The sequence below is a fragment of the Cryptosporidium parvum genome, chromosome 5, assembly GCF_000165345.1.
Source record: "Cryptosporidium parvum Iowa II chromosome 5, whole genome shotgun sequence".
NCBI classification, from domain to species: domain Eukaryota; phylum Apicomplexa; class Conoidasida; order Eucoccidiorida; family Cryptosporidiidae; genus Cryptosporidium; species Cryptosporidium parvum.
In genome coordinates, this window is record NC_006984.1 from 614,435 (window position 1) to 630,083 (window position 15,649).

Here is a 15,649-nt window from a genome sequence, read left to right on the forward strand (position 1 = left end):
TAATTACTTTCATTTTTAATAAGTTAGCATTCTGTCTCAAGGCGGGCACTTGCCTAGCCTAACAATAATATTCATATATATTAAAGTATATATAAATTTGACTATTTTTTGCTTGAGCAACAAACTTAACATAGTTTAAAATTTTGAGAGGCAATTTAGCAAGCTTCCAAGGACTAGTTTTTTTTCATTTATAATAAATATAAAAAAAATAATTAAGATTCAGGATGTCATCTCATGCTGTATGTGGTTCAAGAGCATCTTTGGTTTCAAAAAAGAACCAAAGAGCCATATATTCTTACTTATTTAAGGAAGGTGCTATTGTAGTACACAAGAATCCAAATGATCCAAGACATTCTGAATTGGACATTCCAAATCTTCAGGTTATGTTAACAATGAGATCCTTACTTTCTAAGGAAGTTGTAACTGAGAAATTCACATGGCAACACAACTATTATTTATTAACTGATGAGGGAGTTGAATATCTCCGTCGTTATTTGGATTTACCAGCATCAGTCTTCCCAGCAACACATACAAAGAAGACAATGGATCGTCCAGGTAGATCAGAAGGTAACCAAGGTAGAGGCTATGGCAGAAACAGACAACAACATTAAGTTAACAAATCAGCTCTTAACTTCTTTCTTTTTTTTCCCCCTTTTTAATTCACTTGAGTCTTTTACAGAAGAAATAGTAAAGTATAAGAATTATATTTTATTAACTTAACAAAGCTTACTATTTTTCTTTTTAAAGTTATTTGCCTATTTTCTTTTCTGCTAAGATATCTCATTTACATTAAGACTAATAGAGAAGAGAAGAAAGGCTGTTTAAGAGCTACTATTTAGTTCTAATACTAGATTATTAGAAGGAATCTTTATGCATTAACTATATTGTTTCCTTGTTATTCTTTCTGAATGGTGATTGATTTGATAGGTTATACTGTGAACTTTATATTGTTGACATGTTCTGAAAGGGGAAGAAGAAATTGATAAATTTGAGATAATATGGAGTTTTTCTCATTTTATCTTGCATTGAAGGTTTTGTGGGAGAAGGAGGTCGTAGAATGATAACGAGAAGATGAGAGAATATGAGGTGATTGAAATATTAGGACTTACACAACTCCAAATAAATTGGACCACTTAATAAGGTCATTATTTTGATCGTTTTCGGAAGAATAGCTAGGCTTAACAAGTTTTAATGATAAGTTAAAATCTTGTATAGTAATAGGCCTAAATGCTTCTCTATTTGGAACGTTATGGATACCATTATACTTTTCAATAGTTTCATCATAAGAGAATTCTGCTGCCTTAATACACAAATTCTTGATGTCGCTTCCATTCCAACCATGAGTTTCTGTTGCAATGGACTTTAATTGATCATAAGTTATTTGGCATCCTCCTTGAGTATTTGTTTCCAGTATATGCTTAATTTGTTCGAGTCTACATTCCATATCTGGTAAAGGTACCAAGACTCTCTTACTTAGTCTTCTTAATGCTGCATCATCTAACATATCAGGCCTATTAGTAGCTCCAATAACAACAACAATTTTAGATAAATCACTTTGTACACCATCGATCATTTGTAGGAACTGGTTTTTAAGTCGAATACTATTATCATCGTCTTTACTTGTTCTCTTACTGAATATACTATCAATTTCATCAATAAATATAATAGAAGGTGATGAATACTCGGAAATCATAAAAAGAGCTTTAATAATATTTTCAGTTTCTCCATAAAACTTACTCATTATACTTCCAGGAGAAACATCATAGAATGATGCTTTGCATTCACTTGCAATCCATTTTGCTAGCATAGTTTTTCCAGTACCAGGAGGACCAAATAAGAGGATACCCCTTGGAGCAGAGTGTAAACCAACATGTAGATCAGGTCGTTGTATTGGGTTAATAATTTTAACTCTGAGCATTTTTTTAATTGATTCTAATCCAATAACATCTTTTTCCGATATAAAATTCTTTGGTTCAGTTCTTATACTTAGAACCCACTCAATATGTTCAATTTTGACCTTTCCTCCCAAAGAAGCAAGTATTCTTTCAGCTTCGATATTTGGAGTATGATTACCAGTTGAGCTTTTAACAGGATTTTTCCCTACATAACTTAACAGATTGGCTCCTTTAGAGTTTGAGAAATCAGAATTTTCTTTATTGATTTGTTTTTCATATATTTCTGGATTACTTTTACCTAACTCGGTTAAGCCTGTTGTGAACATATTTCCCATTTCTTTTGTATTTGTTTTGCTCTTTATATTGTTCTTTACAGAATTATTAACTTGGTCAAAATTAATATAGTTGGAATAATCAGGGTAATTTGGATGGTAAATCATGTCCAATAGCTCACTTTTGTAATAATCTCCACCAAATCTATCCTTAAATATCTTTATACTAGATTCCATAATTTCTTGATTTGACTTATTTCCAGTATTAGTAAATATTTGATCATTTTCTATATATTCTGACCATTTCAATATTGACTTATCATTCAGGAAGGGACTACTTGTATCTCTAAATATTATATTTGAATCTCTTTCAAGCCTATTAATTGCCCCAAACAGTTTTAATATGTTCATATATTCAAATTCACCATTATTTTTCAATTTGACTAATTCATCCACCAACATCTCCCAACATTTCCGTCTTTTCAAGCCTGTTCCTATACTTCTTGATTTGAAAAACTCGCCTAACACCTCAATCTCTTCCTCCTCCATCATTTCCCTACTTTATTATGACTATGGCTCTTTAATTTGTTGAGATGTATTCATTTTTTTTATTACATGTTTTGAGCGCCCAAACACGTATGTTCGTATTACAGTAAAACTGTGGGTAACCGTCACACAAAGTGTCATGAGGAATTTCAACTAGACTAGCGATAAAGAGAAATAAAATGTATTTGAATTGCATAATGATAAATTAAGAACACATTTTCGCACAGATAGAACAACTGTAAATACAGAATTTTTAGAGTTTTTCCTTTTTTTTATAATAGCAACCAATATTTTAATAAATTTTTTACCCAATTAGTACTACTATTCTTACCCTGACCCGCCACACATCATTATGTTTCGTCCACAAAGTCATGCAAACATATTAACCACATGCAATACCGGTGTATATTTCAATTTGGGTGTGCATGCGGAGAAAGAGTTATTTTTTCTTGAAGAGGAGTAACTACCCCACCATTGGAATGAAGGTTCCATTCCAAATCTCTATTCATCGGGGTCCCAGGTCCCAATCAAGGCGAATTCGCGAAAACTATGTTTCAGTATGTTGCAAATTCGAGGCGGAAACGAGCACAAATATTGCAAAATAACAAAAAAACACAAACAATTGCCCATTATCTCATCTTATAATGAAGCTTAGTGCTTGAAGAAAGAAAACATATTCAAGATTTGAATAGAAATTAATGGTTATTGGCGAACCAATTGTACAAAAAGTAAGAAATGATTAAGAGTCTTCTGATCCTTATCTTTGAAAGCACCCTCTAAAAAAGTTCAAAGAATTGTATTAGAAAACATCCGATTTAGTTTCAATAGACCCAGTAATATAAAGGTAATAAACTATCTGCCTCCCAGGCAAATATTTCACCAGTATAGAGTAACAGAATCGGAACATGTTAAAAATGCTGATACAATCCCAACAGTAAAACATTTTCTCATTCTTTCAGAGTAAAAACAACTATCACAAGACATCTTCTTGATTATCTCGCTTCCCTTCTTTTATTTCCCCTCCATCTTATTTCTCTCCTGTATTTCTCAATTGGCGATAGTCAAGGTCTAGGCCCAGAAAATGTATTAAAAGTATTGGTCAGCAACAAGCTTGTAATCTAAGTCTGATCTCTCAGAGGCTTGTAAGAGCTTACCATGAACACCTTCAAGCTTCTTAACAAAGCCATCCTTTGATGAAGCAAAGACCATACGATCCTTTACCTTGGCGTTTTCTGGGGTAAACATTAAGAAAATTAGTTTTGGGGTTTGGCCATTTGGATCTGGGAGATCAATGGTAGCATAGAAACACTCAGTTTCTGGGATTGATTTAAGGAAATCTTCATATGTCTCCTCTGGCCCTGAAGTCTTGAATAATATTATATTCTCGTAGGTACTATCCATCTTATAAAGAAGATATCTGTGTTGCTTGCGGATCTTCTGTTTCTGAAAAGCATCGATACAATCTTGGTGAATCTTTACTCCTGATGACATTTTTTATGATTAATCTCACTACTATAATAAATTAAAATTCTTGTAAAAAAAAAAAAATAAAATAATAGACTTGTATTTTATTTTTTCACCTTGCCTAACTAGTAGAGTTGTATGTATTTTTTATTTGAATGAATTTTTTTCTTCTCAATTTGTACACCTTATCTTGTGTATATATAAATATATTTATTTATTTAATATACACTATTTATTATATTAATTAAATACAAATTATATTATTTTATTATTATGGGGGTTATTGTCCATTTTAAATCTAAGTACATGTAGATATTCTTTAGACGCATAGATTCAAATACTTGCTGTCTATTTTTTGGCGCCCATCCCCTCAATATTATTTATTATAAAGTAAATACTAAAAACTGATAAAAAAAAAATTTTAAAAAATTTAATGCGATAGTAGAATTGTTATGATAAATGAATAATTAACTGAAGATTAGAGATTTATTAGAGACTCATATAGAATTATTCAATGATTTTTCCTTTTTATATTTGTTATTCTACTTTTATATTCAATGTATGGTTACATTTTTTTTTGAGAATCTTTTGTGTGCGAATTATTTCTTCAATTAATTATTCATTATTCATCTAAACTTCTTGATAAAATTTTTGTTTAACATTTTACACTAATTAGAAAAGTATTTGAAAATGGTTGGCGCGCAAATAAGCAATATTAAATATAAATATATAAATTGGGAATAAACAAAGCGATAAAGAGAAATAAATATATAATTTTCTCTTTGGAATTCAAAGGTCTATCGTAGGTTCTCTTTTTGGGGGTATTTTGAGGTATGGTCAGAAGGATTTGACGAATAAAGGCTATTTTCTTTGCAATTTTCATTGTTTGTTCTATTAATTCTGTTCGAGTAAAAAATCAGAATATTTTTATTAAATGCAAAAAATTTGAATAAATTAAAAGAAAGCTTAATTTTATTGGATAATAAGTTGAATTGACTAGAAAATAACTCAAATTCTTCAAGAAAAGGTTATTTGCAATATCAGAGATTGGAAATGTAAAATGTAATTCTAGCTCAATAAAATACATTGACTTTATAATTATATATATAAAGTGAATATTATATCAGGAAGATTATCTAATTTTATGGGCTTTCTAAATGAGAGGGAGAAGAAACTATAATGGTAATTTACCATTAAAAATTATGAGCAGCAGCCAAATCTTGTCACAGTATATATCTTTAAATCATGGACCGTATCATACTGAAGGAAGAACAAGCCTATTTGACAAGAGAAAGGAGAATTTTTCTAGAATTTTGAATTTTCAAATCCCTGTAAGAGAAAGATTTTCGCCTAATAAGATGCATTTAAACAAGTATCTGCCAGTAGAAAAGCCCAGGAAGGATATTTTAAGTTCAAGCTTAAGTGATGATTTAACCCCAATTAGCAAAACAAGTACTATAATAAATAAATACCAGGAGATTAAAAGTAAACACAGGGTAATTTATTATGAAAAAAGTGGATCTGACTCTGACGATGGACTTTTAAAACGATCATTAGAGTTTATCAAAAGAATATCAAAAAGTAACAATCATTTAGAAGTTCTTGGTAGTCATTTAAATAGTCTTGCATTATGTGAGAGAAATCTTGAAGATAAGAGGAAAGAATTTAAGAAGCTTGTTTATGGTTTGGATGATAGCCAATTTGAAGAACAAGAATCGAAAGAAAAAGATGAATTATTTGTTTCTCTTGGAGTAATAAAATATAAATATCCAATAGAATGTTCTGATGAAGAGTTAAACAAGGCTAGGAGTTACTTAAATAGCTTAAGTAATAGAGGACAGATTGTAGCTATTAATTATAAAAGTAATATTGAATTAACAATTGATTTGATTCAATGTTTAAGATCACAACAATGGTTAAATGACGAATTAATTAACTTTTACTTCTCAATGCTTCAAGAAAGAAATGATCGTCAAACTTCCAATGGATTTAAGCCTAAAGTATGGCTTTGGAACTCTTTCTTTTACACAAAATTAACATGTGATCAAAGTAATGATGAAACAGGATATTGTTATAAAAATGTTTCAAGATGGACACAGAGAAAAAAAATTGACTTATTTAATTATGATATTGTACTTTTACCTATTAATGTCAATAATGTACATTGGACTTTGGGCGTTGTTAATTTTAAGCTTGGATATATTCAGTACATAGATTCATTAGGCGGGCAATTTCAAGACCATTTGGGCTGCACAAAGATGTCAGCCATATTCTTTCAAAACATGAATAGATATATACAGGATGAATATTTTGATAAAAAAAAGGAGAAATTTCCAGGCCAGCTGAAGCATTTTACGAGGTTTTCAGAACCAGTTCCACAACAGAATAATGGCTCAGATTGTGGGGTATTCACATGTATGTTTGCTGAGTGTATTTCTGAAGGAAGGTCTTTTGATTTTGACACAACTCAAATTGACAGGATTCGTGAGGTTATGTTAGTGGAATGTATTAGAAATGAAATATTTTGAGAATTTTCAGGTATTTATACTCATCGGAATAAATATTCCAAATAGTTTCTTCTATTAATTAAATTATATTAACAATGTTTAAAGCAATTTTATTAAGTGCTTAATATTAACATACAGAAGAAGAAGAAAAAAGAAAAGGTTATATTTTAATCTAGTCAAAATTTTTAGGTAGTTGTTATTAAAATTAACTTAATATTTGAATTTTACTAATTTTGTTTACTGCAAAATAATAGATTATACTATAGATAAAGGTAGTAATCATATACCATCAATTATCCATGAATTTACATGTACCCAAGCATTGCAGCCACCAGTATTAACTATTCCCAGAGTAAAGTACTTGAAGTTACAGGTTTCAGCGATATCTGTCATTCCGGAATATTTGAAAATATTATCAGTTCTAATCAAAGTGGTTGCTGGAGCTGTTTGCATGTTTTCTGAAGTATATCCTGTCGTTTCAAAAGCAGATACAATAGTAGAAGGGTCTTTAACCAAACTTGTATTACTTGAACATAAATCATCACAAATCTTTATAAATTTTAAAGTGAGTGAATTCGCTGAACATGTACAGTTATAAGAATCACAGTAAGTTTTTAGCGAAATATAGGAAGATTTACTTGAATTACGGATAATCTTGGCATAACTAGATAAGTCAAATTGGATTAGTAAAGTATTATCCCAACCTGTACTGAAAGCAGACGTAATTGGAAGATACATAACGTTTCCTGAATATTCCCAGCAAAAGTTTGAGCTTGTATTGATCATATTCTGTGTCACAAACATGCTTGTTGGAGTAATTGTGGCGCAACTTGTTCGCTCATTTCTTAATATTCCAGAAATACCAACTATTATTATTAATTTCCGAAGAAGCCATTCTATTCTCTTTCTCATAATTATATTAGTTTATATTGGTCTTATCAAATATTATTCAGAGCAAATCTCTTTAAAATAGATCTGAGTTAATGTTTTATTTCATTCTACTTTTTTTTAACAATACTTTCTTTAAATATTAATAATATATTACATACAATACACATGCACTTTTTGGCGCCAACAAAACTATAGATCTTGGACGCCATTTAATTGTAAAAAACTTTAAAGGAGCATAGAGTAAGCTAAACAAATATTTTGGTCACAAGTTCGTTTATTCTTTTAATTTTTTCTATTTTTTCCCCTTCTTTAGTGAGTTTTTACATTGAAGGTAGTTTCAAATGCAATAAAAAACTATTTAAGAGCTAGTTCTTATAGCAATAAAAGTATAGATGAGAGAGAAAAAAATGATAGATTATATTTTATATATGTTTAATTCATAGAAACATTAAAATTGGTAATCAAGATGAATTTTTTTTTTTAAATATATTCTTCATTTCCCAGAATATTAATTTAAATTTTGCATGCATTTATTAGTGGCGCCAAATGTATTTGATTGTAGTTATAAGTAAGGCAGGTAGTTTTGTGGGGGGGGGAGCGCGCGACTTAGGGGAGGAGGGGAAAAAGAATTTATGAGCTATATATTTACAGGCGAGAAATAAATAAGGTGCCAAAGTAAAGCAGAAATAAGTAATAAGTTTCAATAAAAGTGTCTATGTAAGGAAGAGAATCTGGTTTCAAATATTAAAGAAAATTCCAAAACATTGAACTAAGAGCTTCTTTGGAATTAATTAAGAATAAATAATTGCGTGTGCAATTTTGCATGCAATTATTTTGGCAAATTATTTATTAATTAGCATATTATGTGGATAATATGACAATAGTAATTAGCTAAAAAGTGTGGGAGCTGAATTAATTCAAGAAATCATACAATTCGAAGTTTCTGAAATAAATTTAATAATCTAGTGACTAAAATAAAGAGAGAATGGAACTTTGAATTAAGGACTAACGAATTTTACACAATAACAGTATCAACTGCAAACATAACAACATTATCTACTACTCTAATAATATTAATATTATTAAGTAAATAAAACAAAAATGTTTAGATATTGTAGTAAAATCACCGAAAGAGTGTTATACTCTACTATAAAGAATGTTATGAATAAGATATTCACAAATTTTGAACAAGAGCAACTTTCCATCTCACTTTTAGGTGGAAGCTTGGAAATAAGGGATTTAAATATTAGAAAAGAACTTTTTGATGATTTATCTTTCCCAATCAGTTTAAGTGATGGAATTGTTGGAAAAGTTAATATTGATGTTATCTGGAGAAAAATATTTACCCAAGAGTTTGTGAAAATCACCTTGGATGATGTATATGTTATTTTTAATACTACTGATATGAAAAATTGGAATGTTGAAATGTTTGAAAAAAACTGGAAAAGGGTTAAAGCTAATCTATTAAAACAAGATGAATTTATTACTTTCTTAAAAAGTGCTATGGCTTCCAATTTTCTCAAACAAATTGGACACTTTTTTATATCAAAGATTCAGTTTGAAATTAAAAACATCAATTTTAGAATTGAAAATTTGTTATTCCACTATATGAAGAGATTTGTTATTGGACTAAGTATTGATAAAATTTCCAGTCGAAATTGTAATGAATATTGGATTCCAGTAGATAAATCTGGAGGAGCCATTTTAGGCCGTAATACAGACAAAATTAATGGATCATCAACTTCAAATATAGCTTTTGATAATAATGATATAAGAAATTCAAAAGCATCAGGTAACTCTAATAACCATATATCATCACAGTCTATACCCAGAGAATTCTATCTAGATGAACAAGATGAAACTAGTATTGGATCTATTGTAGACAAATATATGAAATTTATGGAGCCTAAATTAAAAATTAATAAAGGTTTTACTGGAGATTCTGAAGAAAATCTAGACAATATTGATGATATGAAAGAACAGGAGGATATTTTAAAAAGTATTCTAGCAAAATCTAAATCCAAGATTAATGGAAATAAATCTATAGAAACTCATAATTTTTGGTCAAAGCTTAAAAAAAAGACTCCTCTTAGTTGGGTATGGAATAACCAAATTTACGATCAAAAATCTGAATCTTCAAAAAATCCTAATATTGAAGAGAAACAAATTGAGATAGACAATACAGAACTCAATAGTGGGATATGGCATAACAATGATCTAATTTTTCCCTACCCTAATGGAATGGGAGTCAATAGAGAAGTCATTGATAACTTTATCACATCCAAGGAAAACAGAGAAATAGAAAAATACAATAAGGAAAAGTTTGTCCAACCTGATATTCTGGAAAAAAATGAAATCTTCCTCAAATCTTTCTTAATAGAGAACTTTTCTGTATATATTGATGAGATCTCACTTTATAACAAAACTATTAACTCTCCTTGGACCAATTTAAATAAATCAGAATCACAAATCTCTGATAGATTAAAATTCTTAAAAATTACTTCTGAAAAAGAATACGATACCCATGATTTTATTATTTATCCACATAAAATTGAATTAAGAGTAAGATTGGTACCTTGCATTATAAGATATGATGAGAATATATATGCATCAGCTTTGAATGATAGGTTTTATATTCTATCTCAGGATGAAGATAACCAGATTATTCCATTAATATCATCTTATTTTATTTTTGATAATTTAAGTATTGATATCACAGAAAAACAATTAAAGTTATTGTTAGATTTTTTGGACTATACAGTATTTTTATATGGAGATTTTTCAGCAGGTTCATGTCCAAAGGATTTTCAGAACTTTCCAGATGAACAATCATGTATTAGGTATAGAATTTCATGGTTTGAGTTTCTTATAGGAAAAAGAGACAGAAGTTACTCAGAAATTTGCAATATTGAAGACAGTTATAATGCTTATTCTTTAATAAAGCTCAGAAATGATGTTTATAAGTGTCTTAATTATTCAATATATCATTCAGTAAAGTCAATACTTAGCTTTGAACTAGATAAAAGTGATCAAGGAAATGTTTTAACTTTTCCTCTATTTGTAATCAAAGATCATGAAGAATGTAATTCAAGAGATAATCCTTTTGGAGGATTTCCAAACAAAAATAAGCCAGTATTGGTTAATGAATCTGATAAAATCAGTAATAATCTGGCTCAGTATATTATTTCTAAATTAGTTATAGGACAGAATGATTATTACTCTGTAAGTTTGAATATGAATGATGATTCAACTGTTGGAGGAGGAAAAAAGGCAAATATTAATAATGAGATAAAGGAAACAGAAATCTATTTAAGTAAGGAGGAAATTCAATTAATTAAAGAGAATGATTTACTTGAAAGGATCAAAACAAAAACAAGCAGTTTGTTATCACAGAATGAGTTACCTTTTGAGGTGGTAACTTTTGATCTGAATTCATACTTGAAAACTGAAAAGGATAATAATAACAAGAAATCTCATCATACTTCACCATTTATGCTAATACTGAATGCTCAAAACTTAACAATTAACTATTCGATCAATCTGAATGATCATAATCCATATTCTAAAAATAAGAAGAGCTTAAGATTTAATTGTCTAGACTTGTATATACAATATAAGCTATTTACTGAATCAAAAAAGTTAGAGACGACAATAGCAGCAGAAAATTGTTATATGGTTGTTCACGATAACAAGGAAATAGGGAAAAATTTAATAAACAATTCAAATTGTTTACTTAGGATTGGACCAAATATCCAAAACTCAAAAGATTCTGACAAAGAAACTTTTAAACAATTAACAAATCATCCAATATTACATAGATCAAGTATATATACCGGTACTACAATATGCAATAAAAGGCCTTATATGATGTTTACTGGAAATCAACGAAATATGAAGATTTACGAACCTTGTGATAAAATTGGAGGATTCTGGATAACTATTAGACTAAATAAAAATCCTTTCAGAACTACCCCAAAAGTGAATGTTTATGGAAAAACTTATGGTGAAATTTCCATTGTTGGATCATATGATGTATTTGAAAGGTTCTTAGATCCAATAGTTAATCATTTAAGCCCAAAACAAAGAAATAATTACTTGAATAAAGCAAATAAGAATTTTGTTAAAGTAATTAAGAAAGGACAGAAATATATGACGGAGTTCTTCAATAATGGAGGAGCCTTTTCTAGTTTTTCTTATATGCCATGTCCCAACTATATATATTTAAATATAGATGCCAAAGCAAAACAGCTTTTGTTCTTTCCTATTCTAAAGAAGGATTCTAATAGCGAATTATTGGAAAAATCTGATCGGAATGAAGCTTTTACAACTTTAAAAGAAAGACCAAATTCAATATTAAAATCAGCTGTTGATATGTTTTCAAGCATGATGGAATATAAAATCAACAAAATTTCGAATTACTCTAGCATGTACTGTATTGATTGTGGTGAGATGCTTATTGAAACTTTCCAAAAGAATCCAAACAAGAAATTAGACAATTCTGGAGATAAATTCTTTACTGATAATATCAAGATAAGCTTTTCTAATATATCTCTATCGTTTATGAGACAGGTTAGATTAGTTGATCTTTATATTTATAGAGATCTTGAAATGAAGGACAGAGGTACCGGCAATAATTTTCAAGATCCATGGGAAAAATTACAGGATTATGCTGTGAGATGTATACTAAAACCTCAAAGTTGGACATTTTCAGTTTACAAGTATAGAAGTAACTCAATAATTAATAAGAATAGTAGTATTAGACAATTTCTGGTAAATTTGGAGTTTTCTTTAAATTTAGCTCAAGATACGAGCGTGGAAATCAATACCACAGATATGGATCTTCACAATATTGCAGAAATTGTTAACTATTTTGTTAGCTTTTATTCTCAATACAATTTTATTAACTATTCTCAAGTTCTTATTAGTAATGTCGAAGAAGCGAATTCTATAAAAGGAAGAGAAAATTTTGATGAAAATACAAGATCTAGTGATCAAAGCTGCTCAATTTCAAGCTTAGATTCTATGGAATCAATTATTGCAAACTCTAAATCAAAGACTAATAATGTTGAATTTCTAAAGAATATTGAGTTTATATTTACAATACCAGAAACACATATTATTATTAAATCTGATAATGCTTATAGAGAAAGACAGGGAATGGCAATTAAAGATTTACCTGTGGTCAAGCTAAATATCTCCTCAATCAAGGTATTTGTTTTGAATGGAGATCAAGATAGATCAGGAGTTTATGTATCTATTGCGGATGTATGTTTATCAGGAGGGATCTTGAACAGAAATAGTAGGCTTTTAGTGCCTTTGTTTTGTCCAATTTCTGATACATTTTGCAATTTGAGTATTAAATTTTCTGATTTAAGCAATATTGACCGGTATAAGGATTTTACAGGTATTTTATTGAATAACTCTAATATGAATATTCAAATTAATAACCCCAGATTCATTGTGTATTGGGATCTTTATGGAATTATTCTAAATTGGATTATCACATTTTACTTTAAATCTATTGCAGTTCACCTTGAACGAAAAATAGATATCGACAAGATCAAACCAATTCTAGGTAAATGTAGTAATGAAGATATTCATAATCAAGATCAAAGGTATAATGAACAAGAATCTTTATTGGATAATGAAAATGAAGGAGCAATAGCGACTGAAAATCAATGTATTAGAAGCCAAATCATTCAGTTTCTTTCTATAATTAACCTCAAAATTCACTTTAAAGATGCTATTGCTATTCTCCCTTGCACACTTTCTGATCCAATTCAAGTAGTGATCACAGAAATTGAGCCTTCATCATCTTCCAATTCAGCAGCTTCTTCATCAGCAGCATCTTCTGCTTCTGGACAAACTCAAACAAATTCTGGAACAGGATTTTCAGGAACTGGAACTTCCACTATTCCAACATTTTCAGCTTTTAAAGTTGATATTTTAAAATCTCTTTTAGCTGTAGTAAGATGTGATCTTACATACAGATTTACTGGAGAATCTATATTTGAAATTGAGAACAAAAAAAATTCTCATAGTAAGCTAAAAAGCAATACAATAAAGAGTACTTTTGAACTATTTAAGGGAAGTATTCAATTTGGAAGGTCTCTGACTCCTAGGCATATTATGGAGTCTTTATGGAAGATCTCAAGAAGTCATAATATAGGAGGAAGGCATGGATTAATGACTAGTGGAATTGGTATTTCAAGGATTGGTAGCGTTGGAGTAACCAATAATACCAATATTACACAAAATAAGATTGAAAATGTATCATCAATTGGAGGAAAGAATACAAATTTATTAACAACTCCCTCAAATGTAAATATTTCAAATACAAATTATGGCTCTGGAGGTATTGGAATAGGAGGAGGAGGAGGAGGAGTAGGAGTAGGAGTAGTAACAGGAGCTGGCCACTTCCAAAAGTCTACAGGTGAATCGAATATCACAAATTTGGTAAAGTCTTTTTATTTACCTAGAACTGATCAGGCTTTGAAAAGTTTGGTGGAAATTGAGAACTTGATAAATTCATATCAATGGCAATTCAATTTTGATATAGGATCTGGAGATGAAAAGAAAATTGTATCATCTTTAAGATTTAAGCTTGACTATATAATGAATCAATTGGAGATTAAGTCTGAAATGAGTAATGTAATCATGCTTTATGGATTTCTGGAGACAATAGAAATTAAGATGAACACAAATGAGCTTTTACATTTGATTAATGTAGTTGATATGTATTACAATTTAATTCAAAGTAATTTATTTGTGGACCTTTCCAATCAAAATAACCAATTTGGAGGTGGTGGAGGAAGAGGATTTGATAACCAAGATACAATGTTAGATATTCAAAGTGATAATGGTTCCTCAAGATACAATATTGGATATAGTTACCAAGCAAATAGTAATTCTATGGGAAATAATGTCTCAATGATGAATTACTTGGTTTACTTATTTCCTTCAATTTTCCATACAACAATTACAAACTATAACAAATTCATCTCACAGTTCAAATTAGAGGGATTGAAGATTCATTATATCCCAACAAATCTGACTTCCAATAAAGATGGAGTGCTTATAGATGTAACAGAGACTCAACTTGGTATTTATGTTAATGATGATGCTCCAGATAATGATTTCTTATTTAAAATCTTTCCTTTTTTATCAATATTTAATGAAGGATCTAAAAGAATAATGGATGAATTTGAGATCAAAGACAAACTTATAATGATCCCAAGATTCTCAATAAGTAGTATCCCAATTTTACCAATTCTAACAAAATCCAAAGATATTTTTTTTGGATTAATATTAGAATTCAAAAAAATATCAGTTTCAATATTTAATAATCAACTGATGTTTTATGACAATATTTTAGAACCTTTTGATGTAAGCTTATTATCAATATGCATGGGTAGTGATTCTAAAGCAAAAAAGTTATCAATAGAAAAATTGAATCCAAAAGTGAATATGGAGATTACTTGGATTAATTTGACAATGACTCCAGAATATGTGAAATATTGGCTAAATTGCTTGGATAACTTTAATGAAGTTTATACAAATTATTATTTGAGACTTAATAATATAAATAAACTTCTTTCTAGAAGAGTATTTCCTTATAACAATACTCTTGGAATTCTTTTACATGATCTTGAAAGTAAGATCATTGAAGAAGGTAAAGAAATAGAGGAAAAATTTAAAGGTCTTTATTCAAGACCATTATCTGGAGAATGGGATGACCATGTATATAATTTTAATAATTCAAATAACAGTAAGCAAATAACAAGTGGTTTAGGAGAAAATTTGAGTAGCTCAAATTTTGTATTATATAATGATACAGGACAAATATTGGCCGTATTAATTCCATTATTTCTAGATGATAGTAAGAAAATGAAAGGTGGAGAGATAATTGAAACAAGAAACTTAGTTGATAATAATACAAATCAATTAAATTGCCAAGAATTACAAAACKAAGAASGARTAATTMMRARTCSAWATAGATWTGATAATTAATGGAAAAAGGAGAGGAAATTCGAATTTAATAAAAAGAAGAACTGAAAGACTCAGCTCAGAGAAA

General features: G+C 29.2%; 6 protein-coding genes across 6 annotated transcripts; 3 read left to right on the plus strand and 3 right to left on the minus strand.

The window, feature by feature from the left end:
* Window positions 1-224: 224 nt before the first annotated feature.
* cgd5_2780 (40S ribosomal protein S10) lies at window positions 225-611 on the plus strand (the record flags this gene model as incomplete). Its single annotated transcript, XM_626214.1, has 1 exon — window positions 225-611. One exon carries the CDS (start codon window positions 225-227, stop codon window positions 609-611), a length of 387 nt encoding a protein of 128 aa, XP_626214.1.
* Window positions 612-1,105: 494 nt separating this feature from the next.
* cgd5_2790 (katanin p60/fidgetin family with AAA ATpase) lies at window positions 1,106-2,719 on the minus strand (the record flags this gene model as incomplete). The annotated part of the gene is made up of 1 exon (XM_626215.1): window positions 1,106-2,719. One exon carries the CDS (start codon window positions 2,717-2,719, stop codon window positions 1,106-1,108), a length of 1,614 nt encoding a protein of 537 aa, XP_626215.1.
* Window positions 2,720-3,799: 1,080 nt separating this feature from the next.
* cgd5_2800 (actin depolymerizing factor) lies at window positions 3,800-4,207 on the minus strand (the record flags this gene model as incomplete). Its single annotated transcript, XM_626216.1, has 1 exon — window positions 3,800-4,207. A coding segment is annotated over one exon (408 nt), but the record flags the coding sequence as incomplete, so codon positions are not given.
* Window positions 4,208-5,334: 1,127 nt separating this feature from the next.
* On the plus strand, window positions 5,335-6,705 carry cgd5_2810 (ULP1 like chllamydin domain containing protease; the record flags this gene model as incomplete). The annotated part of the gene is made up of 1 exon (XM_626217.1): window positions 5,335-6,705. One exon carries the CDS (start codon window positions 5,335-5,337, stop codon window positions 6,703-6,705), a length of 1,371 nt encoding a protein of 456 aa, XP_626217.1.
* Window positions 6,706-6,963: 258 nt separating this feature from the next.
* On the minus strand, window positions 6,964-7,596 carry cgd5_2820 (hypothetical protein containing a signal peptide; the record flags this gene model as incomplete). Its single annotated transcript, XM_626218.1, has 1 exon — window positions 6,964-7,596. The coding sequence occupies one exon, from the start codon at window positions 7,594-7,596 to the stop codon at window positions 6,964-6,966; it is 633 nt and encodes a 210-aa protein (XP_626218.1).
* A 1,080-nt stretch (window positions 7,597-8,676) lies between these two features.
* cgd5_2830 (chorein/VPS13 like protein involved in vacuolar transport) lies at window positions 8,677-15,585 on the plus strand (the record flags this gene model as incomplete). The annotated part of the gene is made up of 1 exon (XM_626219.1): window positions 8,677-15,585. The coding sequence occupies one exon, from the start codon at window positions 8,677-8,679 to the stop codon at window positions 15,583-15,585; it is 6,909 nt and encodes a 2,302-aa protein (XP_626219.1).
* Window positions 15,586-15,649: the final 64 nt, after the last annotated feature.